Source organism: Charadrius vociferus, unplaced genomic scaffold (genome assembly GCF_000708025.1).
Source record: "Charadrius vociferus isolate BGI_N301 unplaced genomic scaffold, ASM70802v2 scaffold214, whole genome shotgun sequence".
NCBI lineage: Eukaryota > Metazoa > Chordata > Aves > Charadriiformes > Charadriidae > Charadrius > Charadrius vociferus.
The window spans coordinates 389562-416625 of record NW_009647955.1 but is presented as its reverse complement, the minus strand read 5'-3'; the positions used below and the strand labels follow the sequence as shown (position 1 = coordinate 416625).

The 27064-nt window shown below is 40.3% G+C and overlaps 2 protein-coding genes across 2 annotated transcripts in view; both read right to left on the bottom strand.

The window, feature by feature from the left end:
• The window catches only part of LOC104284948 (cytochrome P450 2J2-like), a 13839-nt gene extending 1052 nt beyond the window's left edge, over positions 1-12787 (bottom strand). The window contains exons 1-7 of the mRNA XM_009883333.1: positions 12617-12787; positions 11190-11352; positions 9909-10058; positions 7982-8142; positions 5334-5510; positions 2782-2923; positions 201-388 (exon numbers count right to left, since the gene is read on the bottom strand). Of these exons, the coding sequence (XP_009881635.1) occupies positions 201-388; positions 2782-2923; positions 5334-5510; positions 7982-8142; positions 9909-10058; positions 11190-11352; positions 12617-12787 (1152 nt within the window). The remainder of the gene's footprint in view (positions 1-200; positions 389-2781; positions 2924-5333; positions 5511-7981; positions 8143-9908; positions 10059-11189; positions 11353-12616) is intronic.
• A 7412-nt stretch (positions 12788-20199) lies between these two features.
• The window catches only part of LOC104284947 (cytochrome P450 2J6-like), a 10214-nt gene continuing 3349 nt past the window's right edge, over positions 20200-27064 (bottom strand). Inside the window, exons 4-9 of the mRNA XM_009883332.1 lie at positions 26846-27006; positions 24470-24646; positions 23803-23944; positions 22037-22224; positions 20892-21033; positions 20200-20378 (exon numbers count right to left, since the gene is read on the bottom strand). Of these exons, the coding sequence (XP_009881634.1) occupies positions 20200-20378; positions 20892-21033; positions 22037-22224; positions 23803-23944; positions 24470-24646; positions 26846-27006 (989 nt within the window). The remainder of the gene's footprint in view (positions 20379-20891; positions 21034-22036; positions 22225-23802; positions 23945-24469; positions 24647-26845; positions 27007-27064) is intronic.

Below are 27064 nucleotides of genomic sequence, written 5' to 3'. Positions count from 1 at the left end.
GATAACCCTCTCCCAACAGCTGCGTCACTCAACTCAGCCTGGCAGATGGCTTCTTGTCCTTGTTCCCATTCACGCTATGACCCTGAGGTATCCAACCCCACTGCTGTTGAGGAGAAGACCCTGGCACAAATAGATTTGAATCCACACCTTGCTCTACTGATGCAGGAAAGGTCTGTAGCAACTGAGAACTGTGTCTGTACCTTTTTGAGGGGAAAGCCGAGCAACGTCGTGTTCCTCACACACACTCTGGGCACGCCAACTGAGATAATGTTGCTGAAGCGCTGAACCTCGTGAACAACAGCATTTGTGTAGGGCAGTTCTCTCCGATCCTCATAGCAAATTAACTGTGAAGGACCCAAAACAGCATCCAGCTCCTTCTGCACTTTCTCTGTGGAGAAATATTTATCATTGCAGGTGGAAAAATATATCAAGTATTCTCACCAATTCCATTTTCAAAGACATTTCCCATTTAGAACTATGAGAACAGCAATAAAATTAATGTAAAAATGTAAGTAACTTTTATAAAGAAAAAAAGTAGCAGGGTGTTCCAACAGCTTAAACATATGGGAGCTCTACTTCTGGGTCTGAAGTTATTTGCTTGTGGATTAAGAAAAGACATTTATTGCTCAAAAATTTAAAACTCTAAGAGTTGTCTTACTAACACTTAAATGCAAGAGATAACTGATTTATCTTTGTGTTTTCTTTTGCCTCGGGCACCTACAGGCAGTTAGAACCACTAAGCTCAGAGCTCTCTGGGATTTAAGACAGGTGAATCTGGGCCTTAAAAGCCTAATTCCTCTTAAAAGGAAATGGCTTTTATATAGTGTGTTTGTTAAGTGAAGCAATACCAAATAGAACAATGTCCAAATACCTTTAAAAAAAGCCCTGGATCTGCTTCTTGGTGCTTGCCTTTTGATCAAGAATATCATGATTTAAATTACTTATTGCACAGGAGTGCTGGGAGCATTAACAGAAGTACAAAATTTGTTTTGTAAACTTCAAGAGAGGCAGTACGCACGTAATAAAAATGCCTTCAATTTTTAACAAATGATCCTGTCTTTTTCTAGGCCCTTTGAAGCAACACCAAGATACAGGGAAGCCCATTCTGCATTGATCAGTTTGTGCTCATTCACATCAAGCCTGCTCAGTGACTGCCAGCAGTCCTTCACGAAACTGTGTTAGGTACACCCTGACAACAGAGATTTTAGCACCTTACAGAATGTAAAATGTATATCCCGAAAAAATTTTAAGTAAAGTAAATTTCCTTCTATGAAGAACTAGCTTGCAAAATCAAGCACGGCTACTTCATTACAGTTTGAAGTGATCAGTCACTGCATGAGTATAAACATGCATCTCTGTTCTGGCAGTTCAGGGAACAAGGAGAGCCTGATTCAGTGATTAGGCAAAAGGCCAAACTGTTCCATATGGTACACAATGGAACTGCGTAACGTTGTCATGGGTTGTCAACACAGGCAAAAGTATGAACGGGTTCAAAAAGAAGCCACCAACTAAATGAGGACAGATATATTGGTGTCAGTTCATTATGGGAGTCTGGATGCAACGTATGACTCAAGAAGCCCATGAAGGATCATTCTGCACACGCCCTGCTTTCCCAAGTATGTGCAAGGTATTATATTTAGACAAATAAAATTATTTAGGTGAATCAGCGCTTTCATAACCTAATAATTACATTAGGTGATAATAAAATGCAATAACATGAGATTAAGTAGACCTTCTTGTCTGACAGCTCCAAATTGAGCAATTTTTTCTTATCTTCATCTCTTTCCTTCATCTAAAATCCTCTTCTCCTCTGGGTATTTGCACATATTCTGCTATCTAACAATGAGATTTCTGTTATGCAGCACAAGAGATCATTCTTTCTTTGGTTTCCATTTAGTGCTCTTTGAAAGTGATGGATGGTTATATAAAAGCCAGACTTGAAAATAAACTTCTTAAACATACATAGATGTAACAGATGTGCCATCAAATTCCCCTCCCGACTGGAATAATTTCTCTTGCAAGAAACTCAAATACATCACATAGTTAATTTAATTACAGATTAGACACCCTGATACCTTGGGATTGTAAATGGATTGATGGACAAAAATAAAGTCAAAGTTGCCAATTGACCATTAGGTGATTATCTTTACTACCATGCTGACCTACAGAGCACAAAGAAGGGCAGGACTCCCCGTAGCCCCATCTCTGATACTCGGCCAATATAAAGCAGAACTGGTTACCAAAGAGTAACATCCTTGCTATCACACATCAGTTTCTGGTTAATTATTTTCAACCATCAACTATGTTTACAACTATGACAGAACCCAACTCAGTTTCTTGAAGTACCGTCAGCACCTCACTGAAGTACCGTCGGGTGGCCAGTGTTCCTTCAAGGATGATGCATGCAAATCCTCTGGCTTCCCAAACAGCAACTCCAGTCCTCTTACTCCGTCTGTTACCCTACCACAATCTTCATTTCCCCAAAGACCTCAACTCCTCCATCTCAATCATCCACAACCTCCTACACATAAGCACCATAAGCACACTTCCCAAACTGTTAACTCTTTCTGGAAACTGCCTTATGCCTGTGGCTGCTCTCAGAGCTTGTCTGCAGATACTCTGGATCTACCAACGCTGGCCAGCACAGATCTACCAGTACAAAAGTGTCCATGTGCCACTAGCCATATACCAGTATCTAGGAACAATCTCTGACCCACGAAATTGTTATGACTTGGCTGTGCTATTGCATCAGAGATATTTGCGACGTGCTTATCCACTCACCTTGGATGTCTGGATTTGCCACCATGTAGAGCAGGCCCCAGTTCAAAGTAGTGCTTGTTGTCTCTGATCCACCCAAGAAAAGGTCATTTATAGAATAAACCATGTTGTCTTCATTGTATGTAGACCTGGGTACATCTTTGGACTGCAAATGATAAGAAAAAGTAGAGGTTTATCATGAAAGGTAGAAAAAAACAGAATAGGTTTAAATGTGATTTTATCACTGGTTCCAAGCTGCAGAGTGTTCTGCCAATAATACAACACAGAGAGATTGATAAAGAACTAGACACCAGAGATGATTATCAATATGAAAAGCTAACGTTTCATAAATGGACAAGGCACTTTTACTCTACTCTTAATCATGAAGCTATATCACATGTTCTCCACAAAAAAGGATTGTTGGCTTAATTGTGCAAATAGTGGTACATTTAGAATGTTTCAGAAGTAAATGTTCCCTGCAGCTGTGTAGCAGCATGTCACTCCTCATGCCCCAAGTCATATTCCATCTACCAAGCAATACAGTGACCAGGAAATGAACACCGGGCTGTCAAAAGTTCTTAACCTGTGGTATTCGGGCTTCTTCACTACAAGGCCATAATGACTCACGTACAGCTGCTCTGGGGTTTTACAGTTTTCAGTTAGAAGTGTGAGGACAGGTACGTATATGCTGAAACTGTGAAAGAAAATTGTTATGGTTTGGAGCAATTCCTTGACTAAATTTAGGGAGGTTATACTCAGGGGTCTTGAACCTTTCTTTTACCAGTGGAGCAATTGGAAAGTGGGAAGGATGTTTTTCCCTGTTGCAATATCATCTAATCTTTTTATATTGCCCCTGCATATTTATTACAGACTGTTCAATTTTTCAATAAACAAAGTTGGATGATTTCCACCCAGCAGAGCTCACTGAAACAATTTCTGATCCACTGATGTTCAAGTCTCATAAATCCCAGGACAGTAGTGAAGGACTTTAGGAGCAGTTAAATGCTTTGGAAGACCAGATGTGTTAATTTTGTGCCAGTATCAAAAAATTTAAAACAAGAGGATCCAAGGAACTAGAAGCCAGTTAGGCTGACATCCACCCTGGACATAAAAATACAGCAGCCGATATGGGAATAAATTAATAAAGAATTACCATCTAGAAATAAAAATTAATAGCATTTATTATGATAAAGAAAACTGAACTTAGCAAGGAGATCTGATTTTATTTTTTGACAAAATTACCAGCTTGGATGATAATGACAGTTTCACAGTTGCAATATACTTGGAGTTCCACAAGACAGTTGTTTTTGTTGCCCACAAAAATAAAAAGTTAAGCACTACAAGGTATTCATAAGACACATTGTAAAAGACTAAGGAGCTGGCTGACGTTAACAGCTAACAGACATTCTTCCCTGCACATCTCTGCAGTGTGATCGAGCACAGTCAACTCAGAGAGTACACAAGGCAGGCAGCAGTCCAGGATGGCAGACCAGTTTCGGCTGTGCCAGGAGATGCAGGATGGGTGCCTACAGCCTGACAAGGTGGCAGTCCCTCTGTTGCTGTGACCAGCACATGACCACAGTGGATGGGGCACCGACTGCCCCTGCAGGGGGAAGCACTGCCACCCAGGAGCAGCAGTCATTACCCACTTCTCCAGCAGCTGCAAGAATAGATACCCCGGGGCCTGGGTATCTCATTTGGTTCTCTGAGCCACTCTTGCCTTATCACCCCCCAGTAACACCAGTCTCATCTTGTCACTTCCTCCTCTTTCTCCTTTTTCTTCCTATCACCAAGCGGAACAGGAGGAGGAACATGGTCTGCTGCAGTGCAGAAGAGGAGAAAGAGTGATTAAGTGGAGGTAGAAGGAGTCACAGAGGGGAAGAGCAGCTGCTAGTCCAGGCATTAGGGAGGGGATCGAGTTCCCAAGAGATTCAGACAACGAAAAATGCATCCTGGTAAGGTCTAGAAAATGGAGATATGTGTCCCCACTCACAGCTATGCAAGCCTCTTACAACCTTTCAAAACCCCATGGATTCCCACCTGTCTCTACTATGCTTACCTGCCCAAAATGCCCTTATTTGCCCCAGTTCCCTTTATCTGCTTGAAACTTCACTGACCATGGCACTCTCTTCTCCCACCTTGTCTGAAACTCTGCTGACTTCTAGATTATTTCCCCACAAAATGCTTTCAAAATCCAACCATCCTCTTGCAGCACCCTCTCTTGACAAACCCTTACCAGCCAAATATCCTATCCAGAACATCCCACTGTCTCCCCAAGACCTTCCCAGTCTTCTCACGGTCCACTTAGAAACTTAGTGTTCTTCCCCGGAGCCCTAAAAACATTTTGTAACTTGTGCCAATGCGAATAAATGCAGTGTATTAACATGCCCTTTAATAAAAGGATTGCAATGTGCTGTGGCATATCAATAGTTCGAAAGTATTTAGAAAGACCCCGGTAACTGGATTCACATTACGGTTTCTATGAAAGGTAAGAGATTGTGATAGAAGGGCTCAGACTGGATTATTTAGTGGTCCATTTCACCTCTTTCCGCATGAATGCATGAACAAATACTTACTTTTTCAATGTGAGCCAGGTAAAAGTCAATGAAATCCTGCAGTTCTTCTGGTATCCCACGCTCCACGTGCATTCTGATCTCTCTCCTTGTAAAAGAGCTCAGGGCATCATAGCAAGACAACGCCTTCTTATGAGGACCAGGGATACGGCGCATCAACCAGGGGAAGATTTCATACAGCTGCGGGAGTGACACACAAGAGGTACCACAAAGTCTCTATCACTAGAAAATATGCTTTAGGCCTACTAAAAAGAGGAGGTAATGTTCATGTTAGCATGTGGGTTTTGGCATCATGAGTAAAATATTCTGACAAAGGCTACGCTTATGTTTTCAAGTCATGAAACAGTACACTATATAATTTCTAGCTGTGTTGATGGTAAGATTCAGAGTTCAACAGGCTTTCAGCTCAACCGCAAGCCAAATTAGAATGATTATAATTTGAATGAACTGTATTAATTTATTCAATTCTTGTATTTAATTGCAATGAACTGCATTCAGACATTTACAAAGTGAGATCCTGCCCTCCAGTGGAGAATACCAGGAATGAAGAAACAAAACCGTTGGGATGTGTCCTCCCCAGGATGTACAAAAGCAGTTGGTAGAACCCTAAGCACGGCCCAGCTGCCAGCGGCTGGGATACGGCCTCAGTAATCCCCCAAAGCACTCTCTGCTAATCGAGCTCTCAAGGGTCCTCAATAAAACTTGAAACATTTGAAACCCAGAAAAGCTGAGAAACAGCTACCTGACATTTTTGAGTGCTCTCCTCAAGAAAAGAAGAAGGGGCAAGCTCAAACAACAAGATGAATTTATCCTCCTCTCTTACTGTTTGGGACAATCTGGCCTAAAAATAGCTGCTTTCTACCTATTCTGATAACTAGAAAGTTCATTCTGATTTTGAGCCTATGTTTATGCCTGAGTAACTTGTGTATGTTGTTCTTGTATCTGCAGCGTATTTTCTCTTACTAGTTCTTTTCCTGCTCAGAACATAATCCCACGATTTATTTATCAGCAGAAGTTCTATCCTTCCTCAGTCTTCATCTTGCTGAGCTCTTCTTGTACTCTCCTAATTATACCGCAGAAAGCAAGTTATTACGTGTTCACTGGAGTCTGGCTGAATTAGATAAAGTATACTTCTATCTTTTTGGAAAATCAATTCTTATTGACAGACATCCAATTATCAATTAGTCATTGCCTTATCACAGAAAGGTAGTAGTCCAGCCCTTGGTAAATTCTCATAGAACTTCATATCCTTTTTGTTTAGTTCCATCTCTGGTGGGTTTTTTTTTCCTTCAAAATCTGTTCAGGAGCATTACATACAACTGTGGTCTGACTAACCATATATGGTCGCCCAGATTACATGCGTTCCTACTCTCAAACGCATGCACTTTCCAGACACTATGGCACCTAACTGTATGTGGAATTTAGTTGTCAATGTTCCAGACATTAACTGAGCCCATCCACCTTCCTGGCTACCAGTCCTGCCAACACTCTTCCTCCGTTTCTGGAGAGACCTAATCCACAGCATTCTTCTCTTCAGTGCCTGACACGTGGAATCCAGTTAAGAAATGGGGATGTGGATGCAGGAATGTCCACTGTCTACATAATACTGAGTACCCTTTGCATCCAGGAAGCGGGAAGTTTGCAGCCCTCCCTCTGGAATGGTTTAACACCCGTTCTTATTTCCCAGAAAAGCATCTTATTCATTGGACTAAAGCACAGCTGGGATAGGTAGGAGAGAAGAAAAGGAGGTATATTCTCTATCCCAAAAGCAAGTCTCAGCTGGCACCACTAGACACGCCTTACAGGACCAAAGCTAGGCTAAGCAAAAGGGAACTGATCATAACTCAGTGAGAAATATGTTCCGTGGGATGTAGGGGTGAACCTCTATTTCAGGGATTGCTTATGTGTTTTACATTAAGAAGCTAACGCATGGCATCCCATGGTGTATGGGACAACTTTAGAAATGGAACCAGAACTCCCAGGCAACTTTGAACACACTTCTGTGCAAAGCAGGCCTCTTCTAGTGTCAGGTAAGTCCTTGACTCCCAGAAGAGCGCTGATTGTTTTGATTGCCAAGCTTACAGGTGCATTTGCTGGCTTAGCCTTTCCCATCTTCTGCTGCCTGCGTCTAGAGTTCACTCAGGGTGAAGGAGTGGAATTTCTCTGGGAAGTCTTCAAGTCTCCACTTCTTATAGAGGAAAGGGAGATAAGTAGCCACAGGCAAAACACTTGGGTATTTGAGTCATTTTTCTCTCTGTGGACTGTATATAAAACAGTGTCTAAACTCAGCATGTGAATCACACTTTTAGACCTGACATTTAGTATTTAACAATCGTGATGCCCAAGGCAGCAATCCGTTGTGTATGGGGGTTGAGAAACCAAGTAACAAACACGACCCAGGAGCAGTCCATCAGCTTGGGCCTTGCTGCAAAGATTTAGGAACAAACTACCTTACCACAGTACTCAAACACAGGACAATGAAGGAAGACTGGTATGTAGAGCCTTACCATCACACTTTGAGATAGCGCACTGCCCAGTAAAGCTTCATGGGACATCACCAACCCATTTGAAAACTTTTGCGTAACAGCTACCTCTTGAATCTGCATTACTCACTGTCTTATTCAGAAAAAGATAACAGATCGTTTACTTACATGATGAATAAAGCTGCCTGCAAATTTGAATAGATACTCTGTGGCTCTAATCAGTTCACGGAACGTTTCATCCTCTCTAGAGAAGCGATGTCCAAAAACAACAGCACAAATTACATTTGAGACGGAATGAACGAGAGGGAAAGAAGGATCCAGGGGTTTCCCTGCAACCATAATAAACGTCACTGTTAATGTCTCCTTTTCTGGTTTAGTGAAATGAGAGATTATTACAGGTTACCCAAAGTACTTTCAAGAGAGCATTGCATTTCACAGAGAAGCAGCAATCCTCTTACAAAATCATAGTATCAAATTGATTCTCCACAACTATGTTGCAATCCCATAATCCCAGGAACGTGTGGCACCCTAAAGAAATGACAGATGTGTGAAATATTTCGTAATATGATAGAGCGAATTTGCCGTCTGGCAAATTCAAAATAGGTCTCAAGCATGGGAATGACATTGTGGTCTAAAGGAATCTGAGAGGAGAACTGTAAGAAGAGAGGCAGCCTTACTCAGCAAGGACATAAATATGTGCAAGGCTACTCTATTTTGTCTGACTTTGCTAGAGATGTACAGCCTCCAGTAAGATAAAATATCATAAATTTCTTTCAACCCATTGTGTCAACAAAATTATACCTAAATTTAAAGCAATTACATGAAAAACTAATCTAAAAAAAACCCCTATTTTGCAACTGCCCAACACCCAATGGACAATTCTGATTAGCAACTTACTGTTCTGGGCTTTTCTTTCCTGCACACATTGTCACAACTCAATCTCTCTCCTAGTTCTTAAACCATGGGATTGGGCTAGATTTAATTACTTTTAATTGATACAATGCTAGCCACAGCATGTCTTGATTTACTGTGCCTTTGCATAATGATCAGGATTGGGAAATCCAACTCACATGCTCCTAACTGGGCTGATTAGCGTAAAATGTTGTAACGCAGACAAGAGCCTAGTCACTGCTTTACAGAGTGTATGCAAATGGCGTTACAAGCCTTAATTGATCAGCATTGATAATGCGTCCATATCTTTATGCACCAGCACCATATAAGAGCCAGCAACGTGCCCTTAAGACAAGAAGGCCAACATCATCCTGGGCTGCCTTAGGAAAGGCATTGCCAGCAGGTCAAAGGCAGTCATCCTTCCCCTCTGACCAGGAGTGGTGAGACCCACTGGGAGAGCTGGGTCCAGTTCCAGGCTCTCCAGTACAAGAGCGACATCAACATACCGGAACAAGTTCAGCAAAGGGCCACAAGGACAATTAAGGGATTGGAACATCAGAGGTAATAGAGGCAGAGAGAGATGGGACTATTTAGTCTGGAGAAGAGAAGGCTCAGGGAAATATCTCAAATACATATAAATACCTGATGGAGGGGAATAAAGAACACGGAGCTAGACTTTTCTCAGTGGTATCAAGCGAGGCAATGGGCAAAAGCTGAAATACATTACATTCTGTCTAAACATAAGAAACTTTTTTACTGTAGGGCTGATTGAACACTGGAACAGGTTATCCAGAGAGATGGTGAAGTCTTCATTCTTGCAGATGTTTAAAACCCAACTGGACTCAGCCCTAAGAAACCTCCTCTGATTGACCCCTTCTTTGGGAAGGGGTTAGACTAGACCCTCTTCACAGATCCCTTTCCACTTTAAGCATTCTATGATCTAAATAATAAATAAGCTCCAGTTTCACTTCCCAATTTTAGTAGTTTTGTAAATAACTTTGAACAAGAATAGCCTCCCTCTGGGTTTGAAAACACAGGACTGGGGTCTTGGCACTTTCAATCCATTCCAAACAGACATGTAAGACCCTACACACTCTCTTGTGGAACAAAAGCTGCCCTTAATTTCAGAGCAGGACAGAGAAATTCATACACTAGAGACACTAGATTAATGACAAAAAGGAGTAAGTATTTATTGCAGAGATACCTTTCATACTTGCAAAGAAGTCTACCAGGTAGTGGGCCTCTTCTTGAACTTGATGTTCCAGACCTCTTTTCCCCAGACCAAGGTTGCGCAGAGTCCTCAGCGCAAACCTTCTCTGCTGCTTCCAGGTGTGACCAGTTGCCAACATAATCCCTGCATCCATTCAAGGAAGAGCTCTTTATCATGCTAATATTTATTATAGACAAAGACTACATTAAAAGATTTACTAAACCACAGAATATAATGAAACTATTGCATTGCCTATGAATACAAAGACACAAAAGGATAGATGTGGCATGTAAGTATGTGGGCAGGGCTAAAATGGACAAACTCAACTCGTAATAAGGTGACTTGCAGGATTAAGCTTGATCCAAGACAGCCAGTTATCTCAAAGTTTGACAGCTGCTTCTCTAGATGCTCTCTGAAGTGCTTGCCTCCCGCTCTCCTCTATGCTTGGAGCTCACCTGACCAGAGTAATGATTCTTATGAAGGGAAAAGGGGAAAAAGTTCTGACTGCCCCCAGTCAGGGAGAAAAGTTTCTGTCCACAGGGCAGAAAAGTTCAGTACTTAGGCTTTGTGACAAATCTCTTCAGGAGAATTAAACATCGTATACTAACAGGATCTTTAACGTAGTATAAGAATCACCAATGATTGAAACAAATTCAAATTAGAAATATTTAAGGAATTTGATTTCCCTAAAAAAAAAAAAATAATCGAGGTCCCAAATAAACTAAAGGTTGTTTCAGAATGCATGTGTTCATGAAAATCAGGAGGTTGGGAATTTCCAGTGTGGTTGGGGAGTACGAAACCTATGGCAAGGTTGAAACAGACGTGCACTGAACCTCTAGATGCAACTGTGAGAGTAAGAAAATATTCACAGAAGGAAGGGAATGGGAAGAAGATCCCAACATCAAGCTCACTCTTCAATTGAAAATGTAATGGTGGGAGGCAGTAAGTCCGGTCCAAGGAATTGTGCGGTTTCCCGCTCTTCCTCCACTTTTCTGAAACACAACCTACCACTACATCATCTCACCACCTCTGAATTTGCTCCAGTGACTATTTCACACAAGGCATTATGAACATTTTTTCTTTTGCTGGTCTTTTCTTCCTACTACTATCCAAAAGCTATTTCACTCCTCCCTACTTTGCAGTTCACCTGGCAGTCATTCCTCATAGACAAACCCTGCTACTGTGGTACCTTTGGAAGTGGATACAAGCTACAAGAGAGCTGCAATTTGTCAAGACAATATTTCTGTGCAGTATTTATGACATGAAAAATCTCACCTTTTCCTTTGGCCATTGCTCTGAAGAAAGGGGACACCAGCCTCCCAGAAACATCTTCAGGGTGTGTGGTCATACCATCCTTAACGGCTTGAAATCCATTCAATATGATCACTGGGGCCCATCCAAACCATAAGGTGAATATGTTGCCATGAATTTTTGCCAGCTATAGATGGGAGAGAAGCCAGGAAAGCACAGGTGAAATCCCACATACTGCAAGCAAACAGAGGATGAACCTGTTTTTACACTGATTGCAGGATCAATCCTAAGGTGCAATGGTGTTCTCCATCTTTCCCACAAGACTAGAACTATCTGTGAGAAAGCATGAATGTCTTTTCCAGCATTCACTGTTGGAAGCAACCAAATACTCCAGCTTTTCAGAGCCACAGATCTATTCCAAGAAACATTTGGTAGCTCTTATTACTGTATATAAGCCAAGGCTCAGTTCGCAATGATTCATGTGACAAAGGGTATTTTCTATGCATGAATTTATTTCAGGAGGGTTTCTATCATTTGTACTGGTAAAGTGGTGCAAGGGGAACACAGGAATGTCAGAGGACTAACTAGCTTGTAGAGACTGGACCAGTTGCTTTCTTTCCCCCCCTGCCCATTTGCATAGTTAGGTACTGGAACTTGAGTAAGACCATTCTGTCTCACGGTGTCCTTACTTCCCGTCTGAACCTGCCATTTGGTCAGACTAAAATGGTGTGTCTCATCCAAATCACAGTGACAGAAGCCACTGGAGTTGTCTATTGATAATCCCGAAAGCACTGCAAGAACCAACAGAATGAAAAAGAGGTGGCTTTTGGCTCAGAGGTACTCCTCAAAAAACAACTAACAAAAGGTTCATGAGGGTTTTTAGATCCTGTCAATACAAACAGGCGTATACACGCATAGTGCATCTTCAGTATCTATCTACTGCGCAAGCTACAGACTGCCAGTGTTCAGAAAGCCAAAAATCCATGCTGTGAAAGTAGTTTTTTAAAAAGAATATTTATTTTCCCTAACTGCAAATCTGATCTATTATCCCTAAAGGTATTTAATCCTAAGTGATACAAATTTTCACAGGAATTTGTCAAATTTAGTGTTAAGGGATAGAAGGATATCAAGTTTCACATGAATTTGTCATATTCAGTATTAAAAGGTGATGGGTTTAAGCATCAGAAGGATTTTCACATATTCAGAACTTCCCATATCAGTTTTCTTAGCTTGGTAAACTACTTTATGTTGCAATAACTTTTTCTTATTTTGCCAACCAAACCAACCAGCAGTTCCAAACCAAACCGAGTATAATATCACAGTGGCTACTTAACAATTACAGTATGTTACCAATGTAGTTTCGGGAGAGGATGTCTTCACATAGCAAATAACATGAGAAATGGGAAATTACAAAGCCTTTTAAACAATTACGAGTATCTAAAAATAAATACCTTCATGAGGAGATCACGATTAAACTGAAAGTTCAGCTGTATCAATGTCCCAAAAATTGGGAGAGGGATTGGTCCAGGAGGAAGTTGTCTCCGTACTCGTTGCAACTTTAAAAACTGCATAATTAGAAGAAATACAGCCAAGGCTATAAGAAATTGACTTATTGTAAACATTTTTATGGCTGCTTTTACTAGCTTGTCTTTGTTGAAAATAGTCTATTGAAGCTATTAAGGCTGGTTGCTCAACCAGTTTTTTCATAAGAGAGTGAATTTCATATAATTACTATTCCCCACCCCTAACCCTCCCTCTTCGTTATCATCCACTCCGTTTCTGTCCCACTCATGACATTCTCACACTCAAGCATATTTAATAGACACACACCCCTCTCCCTCTTCTCATTCAGGCTGCATTTATCAAATATGGATCACAGGATCTGTAGGAATGGCATCTTAAAAGACTAGGGCCAAAATTTTCCAGGCAATGTAGACACACATATCCATACATAAATTCTCCGTCTAATGTTCTGAAACAATCGTGGATGGTATGTGCTCCTACAAATACTTCATGAATGCTTTTATAAAAGCAATAGCCATACATACAAATTAAGAATGCAAACGTAAGTGGATATTAAATCTCGGAGTTTTCTTAATGTTTTGTATATATTCCACATACACATATATCCAGTAATGGCAAGGCCGATAAAAGTTAAAAGCCTACATTTATCTTAAGATAGAAATACAAGTATCTAATGCTTAATACAAAAAACAAAATTTGTTAGGCTTTCAAATGTAATTGAAAACATAACTGGTTTAATACATAACCTCACTTTTTTTTTTCCAACCTCTTTGCAATAGCTAACTTTACTGAGGGTTTTGCCTGCTTCTGAATGTCCCCTTTCAATCTTGATGTAAAGGTGGATACCCTAAGGGGTACTTTGAGCAATCATCAGAAAGCTTGCCAGAGAAATAAAGCATATGCATATAGAAAGTACATCAGTATGAAATACACAGGTAAAAAAACATATGAAAAACCTACTAGGAATCTTGATCTACAGCCTAAGGGCGCCAGCAAGAACTAGTCATGACATGTGTGTGCCGTGCTTGGTAACTTGAGAATAAACACCATCTGTAGACAAGGCCCTTTGCCAAGCCTCACACCGCGCAGGAAGTATAAACCTAGCATCCGGGGAGTTTACATGTCCGCAATCCGACCGTGAAGACCACGCGAGAGGGATTCTGGGCACCACATAACAGTGACAGTTATAGCCCTGTGTTACAGATCTAGATTGAGATGCTAACAGATAAATGCTTCCCTGTGAAAAATGCCCGTTCCCTGAAAGCAAAACACTTGTAAAAGAAACACATTTTCACTAATCTTCTGAAAACCTGCCAAGATGACTTGTGCATCAGCTTGCTTCTTTCAAGTTCCCCATCTTTGGGACAGAAACTGTTTCACAGGATTTGTGGCTCTGGGACATAAAACACCCTCGTCCATAACAAACAGCCCAAAGTTTGCCAGCCCATGGATTCCAGACCTCCACGTCAATTAGCCTCCAACCACTCCACTTTGTTATTGCTAAAGCATAACTGATTAACGTGTACTAACCAAGAAAGGGATGTTTCTATGTTTCTACAAAAGCTTTGTTTGTTTACAATAAATAACTTATTTTTTGAGGCACTCATTTCTAATTTAAGTCTGTCCTTCAATAGGAAAAAATTTCTCTTTAAAAAGAAAATCTGATAAGTTTTACCTGTTCTGTATCCAGTGTAATATTACATAATCTATTTAAAATTCATCAGTTTATCCGATTTTTTCATTTGGAATCAATGTAGTACCCTCCCTGGTCTTTTAGATATTCAAAGATCTTTTCCATCTAAATTATTTTTGTCAACAGGAAAAGTAATTTTTGTCCAGTGACCTTCTCCACAGGGAGGTGAAGAAGCTGCAGTGAAGAAGCTGCAGTGAAGAAGCTGCAGTGAAGAAGCTGCAGTGAAGAAGCTGCAGTGAAGAAGCTGCAGTGAAGAAGCTGCAGTGAAGAAGCTGCAGTGAAGAAGCTGCAGTGAAGAAGCTGCAGTGAAGAAGCTGCAGTGAATCCCTGGGGCCTTTAATGCCTCCAGGGCTGCAGTCTGGCAGCAGGATCCCTAGTTCTCTCTTTAGCCCTGCAACCTTGAGTTTTCACATTATCAGTTATTCCATACAAATCCAGGTATTCAAATACCATTGGTCCCTTCAATCCCTTGTCAGCTTCACCCACATCCTTTGTCATTGTCTTAACACCAGCCTGAAGCTTTTCCTTCCTTATTTCTTTGGCATCATTTCTGCCAACAAGTTCCTCTGATATGAGGTTCCGTATCTCCTGTCACTCTCTGGCTACTTCAGGAGGCTTTAAAACCTTTTTCCTGGTGGTGTTTTCCTGAGGGAGGGAAGAGATTTCCTGTCTTATCCAGACTTTGGCCCTCTGCTTCACTCCATGATGCTGAGGCCCTGCCCTGGCAGCAGTCATATCCTTCTTTCCCATCTAAAATGGGGGCACACCGCAGGGGCAGGAGCAGCCAGGAAAAAATAAAAGGGCAGGAAATGGAGCTGAACAGAAAGCAGATCAGCACTTGCAGCCACCACCGTACTGGAGAAGGGAGTGGGCATGAGGAGGCACCCCCACACCCCAGCCCTCCTCCATCCCATGTGAGGCAGCCGCTGTGGGAAGCTGCTCTGCAAGGAGGCACATGGTTCCCCCCGAAGGGCTGTGTGACACGGTTGGGTAAACCATTCCCCCTGCGAGCCAGCACCCTGCCTTCCCCTCAGGTTGTCTGCAGGCACCAGTCCAGCTGCTTTTTTCCCCAGATCTTTCTGCAACATTTGCCTGTGAGATCTCGGTTGCCTCCCTGCTGCCGACTCAAGATGGCGGCCACAGCCTTCTCTCGGGGCTGGCTGGCTCCTAAAATGGCTTCCCTACCACAGCATGAGGTGCCAGTGGCATCACATCACCCGGGCCCTCTGCCTTCCTCCTTCACACTGGTCAAAGACCGGATTTCTCTCTGGACGCAGCTGGACTTTCTCTGTATCTCCTCTTGACCCAGCATTGCCTTCCTCTTCCTGAGGAACCACATTAAATTCCCATCTTTGTCTTGACCAGGTAACAATCTAGGACTTAAACAGTGTGTGTGTGTGTATATATATATATATATATATATAAGCGTTATATTTCTATAGCAGGCAACAAAGAATCAGTTTAAATTCCAATATTCGTCTCAGAACTCCAGTTTCTCCAGGGCTATCTTTGTTTCTGCCAGATTTTCAAGAGCGAAACTCTGAAACATTGGGGTCCACTTAATTTTTCCCAGATATTTCTCTAGGATGGCACAGCTGCTTGGACCACGTGTATTAAACACAATAACTCATGCCCAGTGATTTTTAAGCAGTAAATTTTCCAAGCCTTTTAGCAGACCCCAGGCATTGCAGCACGCAGCCAAAACCCCACAGGTTTCCTGAATGACGAAGCAACAGCCACAAGGGCTCAATCTGACACCAGGGACATGGGTGATTCTGCGAGTGCAGGCTGAGATTCAGAAAACCAAGAAACAAGGATTGAGTGGTTTTTGTTTCACGTGCAGAAGTGGTGATACTCTGATGCTGATTACGTTCTCCGAAATGGAACACATTTTCACAACAAAATGAATGCAGCTGATGAGGCTATTAGCAACAACCTACCGAAGAGAGGAAGGGAGAAACTGGCACTTACCTATTTGGTTTGTTTTTCCTTAAGCTTTCTGGCAACCACTCCTTTTTCAAAATGGTATTTTCTTACTGCTGTTAGTGACAAGAAAGCCTCAGGCTGCATTCTTCAACGATGACATTATTCCCCTGTATCTTCTGCTTGTGGAGGTGAAGTGGCTGCAATCCATACTGTTATTATCAGCTTTTTATCTTAATGAATACAAAGTAATGCTGTTAGGGAACATAACTATGGCTACTCTGCATGTAATTTAAAAAAACTGTATAGAATAGGAAAAGACAAACAACTGCATAGTATAGGAAAGGGAGTAACAACAGAAAGAGGATACAAGAAAGAACCGGAAAGAAGATGGAAGACACTAGAATGATGAACATAGCCAAATATATGTTACAACAGATGGTAGTGAAGTGAGGTGAGAACAGGTGGAGAGATTTCAGTGAGGAAAGCGTAAGAAGGAAGAGCAGACAGCACAGGCCTAAGAGATATCCAAAGAAAAACTTGGAGATGGACGACATTGGGCAAGGAAGAAAATGAATGGAGGAATGTGCAGGGGAGTTGAAAACACAGGTGTAAAAAAGCACATTAAGTAGAAAGGGATTGAACCAGCAAGCAGATACATTAGGAGACAGGAAAGGGTAATGACATGTTCCTCTCTTACGAGTCTTTTTGTGCATCAGTTCAGAGTTGAGCTCTCTACCAAGTTCAAAGAAATTGGCTGGGCCTCCTTCTGAAGGCAAATAGTAAAGGCATCTTATTATTATATGAGCCAATTTCATATGTGTTTGGGAATTATCACAAGGTACTTCAGCCCTACCTGGATTCACTACAGCATACACGAAGTGCGTGTGTTTCTCTGAAAGCTTATTTCACGTCAGCCTTTTTGGCAACAAGTAAAGTCAAATGCAGCCAAACTGGGAGCAAAATTTGAAAGCAGGAAGGCAGACCAAGCAAGAGAACACCCGAAGTGGATTTTGGAGATTAAATAGAAGCAAGGAAAGAAGAGTAGTGTGATCTGGGGGGAATGGGATGGCAAATACCTTCTTATATGTCTGCTACACACCAGTCCTGCACCTTTTTCTTTTTTTGCTTGGTGAGGACTGCGTCCCCACCCAGAAACTTACACATTACTTACAGGAAAAGCAGTGTGTAGTCACCTTCAGCCGTTAGTACCTCTGCTCTGTGCTCTTCTACAAATAGCATCAGCTCCTGAAGGCAGAAAGACGAAGCCAACATGGTTATTGTAGTTAAGTTCAGTTGTCTGCTCTCTCCTTCAACAGGCACCAGAAAACACGAGGGAAGTGGCACTGAAAGGGAGTGCCCTAGGGAAAGCAAGACTGTAGTTTAGATTCTTTCTTTCCTGGATTTGTCTCTTAGCCCTAGAAAAAGGATGAAGAGAGTTGGAATGGTGTATTTCACCCTCTCCTCCCCTCTCTAAAAGGGGACCAGAGCTTCCTTTGGAGCCACTACACACAGCTTGCATAGCAAGCACATTCAAAGCTGGATTTCATGCTCTGAAATGTTTGCATTTAATCTGGCACATGTAGTTTTCCCTAGAAAGAATGGACAGACATTTACCATGGATTACTACAGCGTAAGAGTATCTCCCATGAGGTGACACTACAGGATTACATTCCAGTTTATCTAGGAATATTTTGTAATCTACTTAGATCCTTAAGGCTCAAACATCCAAGACATATTAAAAAGAATCTGAAAAGAAAATCTCATTAATTCTCAAATGACCCCTAATAACTTGTCTAGAGGCTGGGCTCAAAGCTGTACTTTAAGCCACTTGTAACAGTCTTTCTAGAACAGTGGGGGTGACCTTATTGTCTCTACTAACTTGTGAAACTGGATGACATCTTCTGATGGAAGAATAGTCAAGGGAGAGCCTTGACTCAAGAACAAAAATGAAGAGAAAAAAAATTAGGATAAATGAGAAAATTAGGTAGGTCGGAAAGATGGTACAGACCGTAAGGGTAAAGGAAAACTTTGGAGAGGTGAGACAAACACGGGGAAGAAGAGGCAGCAGAGGTTCTGGAGGGAAACAGGATGTTGCACAGGTGGGGAAAAAAACCTCAGCTGTTGACACTTGATAGCTTGAAACCTTATTTGGTTTTGAGCTCTGTAGACATTTGAACCAGTGGTGCAACTGGAGCTAGCCTGGAATATGGTTCTCTCACACTGGAGCGAAGGTGACTGTGAGTTCTTTTAGATCGGAGGCATGGGATTTATCTTACTTTATTTGGTGGAAAATGTATTCACGAGGTTCTGTAAGCTCCATTTTCTTCATAATTACTAAATGCAGCCAGCAGCAGCATTTCTTCGGAGCTATCTACCAGTTATATTTTAGGATTTGTAATTTCTAACTTTGGTGCTAAAGGCAAGGAACTGCTGCTGTCATTGCCTGTACTCCTGCTATCCACATATCCACATGAAGTACCCCCTTACCAGTGTGGAGCTACTTCCAGGGGGATGTTTATGGTTCCGGCATGGAGGGGACTTCACACCAATCACCCATCGGTTTAGACATGCTGTCACCCAGCCCACATAAGTGAAAAGGGTTGAACCATCCCATAAAAGCAATCCTGCAGTGGAAGAAAATAGCAACCCGGGTTTCATCCTGTATGAGATCACTGATTTCACATGTCTCTGCCTGTTAGACTGGGGTGCTTTAAAATACAAGGTAGGCAGAGGTACCTGGAACAAATACAGCTGATGATGACTTCAGTCCCACAGATGGCACTGTCACCTAATCAGTGTGTAAAAATAAACACTCGTGTTGGCAACCAGTATCCTCCTTGTACCTCATACAGGAAAAACGTACTCCCAATGCTGTCAAAAAACCCCATGCCTTGTTAATTGTCAGTAACCAAACTAGAAAAATATTAAGTACCTACTTTTGCCAAGTCCTTAAGCACCATGGGCTTCAAGAATTCTTTAATAGTGCCAAATGTTCTGTTGGTCATGGTAGGCTCATTTATGCTGACTGATGTGAAGTCAGCTAACTGTAATAAAGAATCCATTAAACAACTGAAAGAATAAATGAAGCTGAATAAATTACTGGAAGATCTAGAGCAAACACCACCAGAAGACTACCTGTAATGAAAAAATACGTGTTCTCATGTTGCTGTCAACCAGTGGGCTCATAAAGAACGATTTATTTGTCTTCCAGTCCTTGTTCTTTGCCTGTATAATGAAAAGCTCTCCACACCTGGCTGATGAAGCCACTCCTTTATTTGCATCTGAAGGGCTAAAATATTACCTGTTTTAGGGGCTGAAACCCTGAACTGTCTTGCCAGGTGTCAATGATAGAGTTGTATACAACAAGCTTGCTCAACAACAAATCTGATCAGTCTAAGGGGATGTTATCTCAGGTCATACTATCTGCCCCTCTAGAAAGTCTCCCCCAAGAGCTTCTTTTAACTCCTGTACCCACTAATATTCTGGGACAGGCTGAAAGACCTCCTACCTCCACAAATGTGGCTTATGAGGAAGAACACACAGATCTTTAATCGTGAGACTTCTAATTTATAGACTTTGCTTCAAGTTCTTTCTCTGCAATTCCTCTTTCCAGTTAGCAATAAATAAGGCCCAATTCTACTTCTTCCCTTAATGTCTTTATTTGTTACGTATCAGGAGAAATTCACCAAGATTTTCCACAGAGAAAACGAACAAAAGATTAACCTTTTGTAGGTACAATCCTCGGGACGCAACTGTCTGAAAAGCATCTTTCAGGGAAGTGATTAACCAAATCAAGAGGAAAGCAAAAATCTTAAGATATGCAAAAAGAAATTCACATGCAGAAACAATCTTGCAGAGTAAGTCTTCCCTGAATCTGTGGGGCAGCATTTCCTACCGAGGAATGGCACAGAGCTGGTAGGGAGGTGGCTTCATTGTGCTCCCAAAAACAAGCTTTGTATTGACTTCTTTCACTCCTTCTGGCAGGGTGAACGTGAACGCCTGTAGCAGGGTGGAAAAGACAATAAAGAGCTCCATCTTTGCCAGCAGCTCCCCCATACATACACGGTGCCCTGTGAAAAGACAGAAAGGGCAATCAGCCAAAGGGTTTCTATCACACCTCCCTTTCTAACCTGCTTGGGTTTTTTGTTTGCTTGTTTTCTGCAGACTTTGTCCTTTTCTCTTAACTGACTTTGTCACTTAATGATTCAGAACAGAAAGGCTGCTTCTATTTCCACTGAAAGTTTTATTCTATATTTACAACAGGCAGCAAGACATTCTAGAAACGATCACCAGAGTCGCACAGTTTACATTTACAGTCTCTCTAGCACTATGTATTTTGCTGCTACTGCTTTGATAACTGGATCTCTCCTCCAAGAGAAACTAGATCTGTTTTCCAAGAGAAACTTTTCTACGTCATTCTTTCTCTTCTAATCTTTTCCACATACAAATGGGCTTCTCTCTTTCTGGAGACCTTTAAAACAGTTGAATGTGTTTGTATGCCTATTTGTAGATGCCTTCCCAGAGACACTGGGGAATAAATGGGTATCACATGGAGTAAATAAATCCCTGTTCTGTGGACATACCTATTGAAAATGGTAAGAATGCTTCTCTGTTTACGAAGTTTCCATCTTTATCCAGAAAGTGGCCTGGGTTGAACTGATCAGGTGTCTCCCATTTTCCAGGATCAGAGAGGACAGAGTCAATATTTGATAAAATTATGGTGTTCTGAAAAGAGGAGCAGCCACTTCAGTTCTGTCTTACTGTTCATATTCATCAGATAAGCAAATAATGACGAAGCAGCAAAGAATTTAAAGTCCTAACTTAGTCTCCTGTTTTCAAAAATGAGATCAAGCTTTAAAACATTTCATAAATAGTTTAAACTTTTGAAAGTGTTGCGACTTTCCTTTATTACTTGCTGCCAATAAGTTCAATAACATACATTTTTAGGATTACTTATTCAGCTTTTGAGTATCAGTTTAATTTTTCCCTTTGTTACTCAATAATTTCTGCAACACTGGAGTTGCTTTGAATAGATCCAGAAAAAAATGAATGAAAATGAGAGATGAAAAGCAGTTGTGGCAGAATATTTAGAAACATGCCCTAATGTACCTTTCAGTTGCAAAACTTGAAAAAACTTCTGTTTCATAATAGCAATTGCAAGATACTGCATTTAAAAGCTTGTGATATAAAATTAATTTCAAATTTCCAAGTTTTTCAGTAAAACCTTTTTTCCATTTTTGAATGGCCTCTGTTCACCAGCTGACAAGCCGTTTTGACAAGGGACAGACCTGATATTGCTAGAAATTAAGAAGAATTAAGTTTATTTCCAGTCACCATTCACAAATTTTCTGTCAACAGAAATAATGACATAAGAACCTACTAATAATTAGGACAAAGAGCACATTTCCTTGCAAAAGGCCAGTCTTAGAGACTGTCATAGCTTAAGGGCACTGCTGGAACCAACAGGACACAAGAGTTCATGTCCCCAGTCAGGAACACCTTCAAAATCCTTTCCGTATGCATCTAATGTACCAAAGACCTAGTTATCAGCAGTTCTAAATCACACAACTAAATGAGCAATTAAATCAAAAGAAAATAAAGGAGGATAGTGTTTTGGGAATCACTAGCTGAGGTGGCTTCAGTTGTTAAAAAGTTACATTAAATCAGTTTTTAAAACTGTTACAAGTGTACCAGACATCAGATATTCAAATATGCAGCATGTTTGTACCTTTGGAACATGAAATCCCAGCAGCTCTGTGTCCTTCAAGCTCTGTCTGGGAAGTGCAATTAAGATTATATTACTGTATCGCTGGATCTCATGAATGACTGCGTTTGTATAGGGCAACTTTTTTCTGTCCTCGTAGCAAATTAAATGGGAACAACCCAGAACAGCATCCAGCTCCTTCTGGACTTTCTCTAAGGAGGAATATTCAGCTTTAAACATACAAGAAACAATCTATAAACTCTACACTCATAATTTTTCCTACTGCTTTTCACAGTGAGTATAACATCCAACAAGATGAAAAAAGATATCTTATAAAATCAGAATGCCTTCAAATTCCCATACAGATGACCTGAATAAAATTTGACACTGAAGTTATAGGTTTATAGGTTGCGTACCAACTAATACTTCAAAAAAAATGGTAGCAGACAGTCATTCTATAAGAATATTTAGGTTTCTGTTACATTTACTACTTTGAGGTGATTTATAAGATGACTTTTATTAATATTTATTTTTACAGGCAAGGAATCAACTGGAAAATGAAATGAAATATTAATTGTGTATTAGAGACCAGTTTAGTAACTGATCAAAGATTGTTCTTCACTCAGAACCACATAGATTTTGCTTGTCATCTACAGAAGGCCTAAGTGATATTCTGCAATTAGCTGACTTGGGAAGCACTTACACAAATTAATTTTCCTCAAGGACTTTTTTTTTTTTTTTTTTCTTTTTTACTTAGAATCTTAGCTGGAATAGTAATTTCTAATTAATTTCCAAGCAGAAATAGTCTGATTAATACTACAGACTTTATCATTGCCATTAGATTGACCTTATGCATTAGGAAACTTCAGACAGTTAATATGTTCTGAGAAGGTGAAAGATCATGTTGTGAAAATTCAGTATGTGCAATACAGTCTCAAATTTTAGGTCTTTTGAATCGCTGTTAGGTAACAACAACAGGAGATCCTTTCTTCTTGCCACTTCCACCATTTTCTTCTTGCCGGTCTCCTGCTGTGCCTCATACCCAGCTTAAACTCTCAAATATGAGGCCTTTGAAGTGATTTGTATACCTTTTAATCGTTTCGATCCTATACACTCTAACTTGTCCTTTTCACTTATTTTAGTCTGCCAACCTATGTCTTTCTTCTGTGAATATCATCATTAAAAGCAGTTTCAAGCTACTCACTCCAGTCTTTTTTATATCTATTTATATGTAGATATCTATGTTTAAAGTTTTACGCTTAATAGAATAGATAATTTCAGTATCAGAATAGATAATTTCAGTACAGTGTATTCAATAGAATAGATAATTTCAGTACAGTGTGAGGTTGCTCACATGTGTTCTTAATAGAACACATGTGAGCAACCTCACACTGTACTGAAATTATTTCTGCTGCAAAGAAGCCAGGAGCACATCAAAGAGTAGCAGTCATGGCTTAAAAAGGATGACCTGAAGACTCCACCTTGTCCTCAGTTGAAGTCCAGTCATTATTGTCAGTGGAGGGGCAATGCTGCAATTCATCTTATCCAAGACTAGACTCCTCCACCTGATCAGATGAATCACACCCTGCACCCTGTATAGATTTCTTAAAAAACAAACCCTAAAATAACTGGCCTGTGTGTTAGAAAGGAAACAGCAAGAAACAGGTACATGCAGTTCACCTGATTCATACCCCAATAATTAGTTCCTCTACTACTCTTTGAACAAGTTCTGCTGCTATTTGAACATATATAATTTCTAAAAAGTCACAGAACTGTTTGGGTGTGCTTACCTTGAATATCAGGATAAACCACCATATAGAGCAATGCCCAACGCAAAGTGGTGGCTGTAGTTTCTGTACCTGCCAGAAAGAGGTCAAAAACAGTCTGGATCAAGTTTTCTTCATCATAAGTAGCATCAGCATCTCCTTTAGTCTGCAGATATGAATTGGAAAGGTAAGTTATGGCACACGAAAAAGTAAATGATCTTGTATCACAGGAATATTTACTGACACTATCCAAAAATAAATAAAAAAATATTATAGGGCTAGAAAATAAAACTTCCTGAATAACATGAAGATATTTCCTAATATTCTCCAGTACATTTGTCCATTTATCCTATCCACATACACTTTTGTTCTTCACCCATGACAAAGTTACTAATTGTACATGCTTTCTACTCCTGCTGCAAATCCCATGATAATAGTAATTTCTAATTAACCACATGCAGACCTGTTATTATTCTGGTTATAGATAATCTACCTGTAAATCTACTTATATTATTATTTCAACCTTCTTCTGCCGTCTCTTATTGCCAGCTTTTTAAAATTCATCTACCTATAAGCTTTTCTATGGAGAAATTTTATACTTCTAAATCTATACTAGACATCATTATCATCAAAGGAGCACTTAAAATCCCTTGTTGTTAGTGGAGCATAAGAAGAGTTCAGAGATACTCACTTTATCTATCTCATCCAAATAGTAATCAATAAAATCTTGATTTTCATCTGGTTTTCCTTTTTGTTTGTGGCTTTCAAATTCCTTTGCTAATAGAGCGTTCACAAAATCGATGCTGGACATAGTCTGTTTACACGGTGCTAGGAGATGGCTTGCAAGCCAGGGAAACATTTCATATGCCTATAAACGAGATATTTTAGGTATGTGGTATTACTGTCATTAGCAAACTAAATTTGAATCCTAACACAGGCTTCTGGGTAGTGGAAGAAGTAAATGAAAGACACTGATGACTGCATCTTCACATTACATTGAAGGGATATTGCCTATCCCATTATTCATTCAAGCCTTTCTTAATCCCATTTTTCCCTGGAGCACAATTTCTATTGTGTTTATGCTATAAATTTTCCATTGTGATGTACAAAAAGTAAATTCAATTCCTCTGTACCCCAATTATTTGCTAGGCTGAACTTCAGTAGCAAGGACCTCATATAAAACATGTCCCTGTTCTCATTTTACCCAACATATGTATCATTTCTCTCTCATCACTAAAATAACAGATCCGAGCTGACTTCCTTGACACATCTGCTAGCTGAAAATAGAAATATCCAAATACAGGTTTACTTTCTTACTATAGGATACCCAGTGCATGGGGATTTTACTCAGATACACCTTTTCAAAGATAAAAAGCAAATATGTCACATCTGTGTGATATGCAAAACGACTTGATGAAGTAGAAATAGTGAGCCGCGTGGACTCCTTACTGTTTATTCGTTGTTTAAACCTGTTTGCATTCTTGCACTTATACCATTATAAAACCACATCTCAGCAGAAAAGAAACAAAACACTTTTTACGTTAATTCCGTTCCTCTATTTCATTTCCCTTTCCTTTTTCCCTTCTTACAGATTGCACCATGTCCTTGCAGTTTGCAGAGTTACTGCAGCTTAAATTATGCATTAGGTCACGACTCTTGGGCTCACCTATTTAACTGGCAGCTGCATTATAAAGATTTATCTTTCCACAAACCTGTTCAGATTCCTGGCTTGTATTTCTTCTCCATCCTACTGCATAATTTTGCTTAAAACTACCTGTCCACTTACCAGGAAACCAGATTAGTATAGCCCATAATTAAAGGATTGTACATCACTGTGAAAGCGCTGTGGAGAGCCGTGCAGAATGAAATATTGGACTAGAATGTTTTTGTTAGCTGTGGACACACTATTACGAGTTCTTAAGAACAGCTTATACAAATAACAACTGAGAGCAGTCTGGAAACATCTGATCCAGTGTTTACCCTGATTAGAAGGTAGCTTAGGAATCATTCCACCTGCATCCTCTGGGAGGAAAAAAAAAAAATCATAAGTAGTTTTATTTTATTTTACCAAAAGTATCAAATTAGTCCTCAAATTCTCTAGGATCTTGACTACAGCAGTTTCCAGTTAGTAAGAGAACATGGAAATCCTGCAAGATGCAAAGCTGGATGAGTTCCAGCAGGTTCTATAGAAGCAGGATGCCTCGTAAATTGGTAAATGGACTTCTTGACTATATACAGCGTTGTGGTTCCCATTCATAAACGGTTAATGATAAAACTGCCCTTGTTTGAGGCAATCTGTTCCACTGTTTTTGCAGCTGCCGTCACAGCTTCACATGTAAGCAAGACGGCAATTTTTTCTGTCCAGTGGACCAGATGCGAAGTTAGGAGCTGCTGTCTTGAGTGGAGACAAATATCATTCAGCAGCTAATGGAGAGTGACTTCTAGTGTGTATTACTGAATTCTCATAAGGGCCTGCAAAAGTGGTACAAGTGTTGCTGCCTAAAACTATAGGAAAAAGCTACCATTAAGCAATTTCATGTTATGTTACCTTTGCACAAAACAGTCGCTCTACTTAAGTTTCTATGAAGTTCGCTAACAGTAGTGAAGGAAGTAGTAAAGTCCCATATTACTCTTGACATTTGTTGACAGTCGTACCATTTCAAATAGTGAAGAAAGCCACTTTGAAATAGACTTATGTTAAATTCTGTATGACAGAGCTTTTCAGATATTTTTTACCTATATTTTACTACTGATTTTCAGTTAGAGTTTCAAACACTGGAGTTGTACAAGTAGCGCTTTTGCTACTTGTCCTTTTTACATCTCCCAAACACGTAGCAAGCCTGTAAGTTTCCATCCCTGTCCACCAGACATGGGAAATTTCTGTGCTATGACAAGGCATAAGCAATTTAAACAAGTTTTGAAGTAGGCATCTGGAAGTACTGTTCTGATGCATACTCCATCAATTCCAGGTGCACTAGTATTTATTTTTGTTATAAAAGTAACAAGCAAGTTGCCTTTTTCGTTGTCTATGTAATGTAAACAAACAGATAAAAATCATTTTCCTCACAAAAAAATAGATGCTGTTCCCAAATGCTGTTATAGTGTCAATGGATTCAATCAAGCGGTGAAAATTTTCATCATCTCTAGAGAAGCGATGTCCAAAAATCACAGAACAAATCACATTTGAGACAGTATGAACAACAGGCATAGTGGGGTCCAGAGGTTTTCCTGTGAACACAGTGAACAGCATTCACCGTTAACACTTACTGGTCCTGCTTTTCCTGCT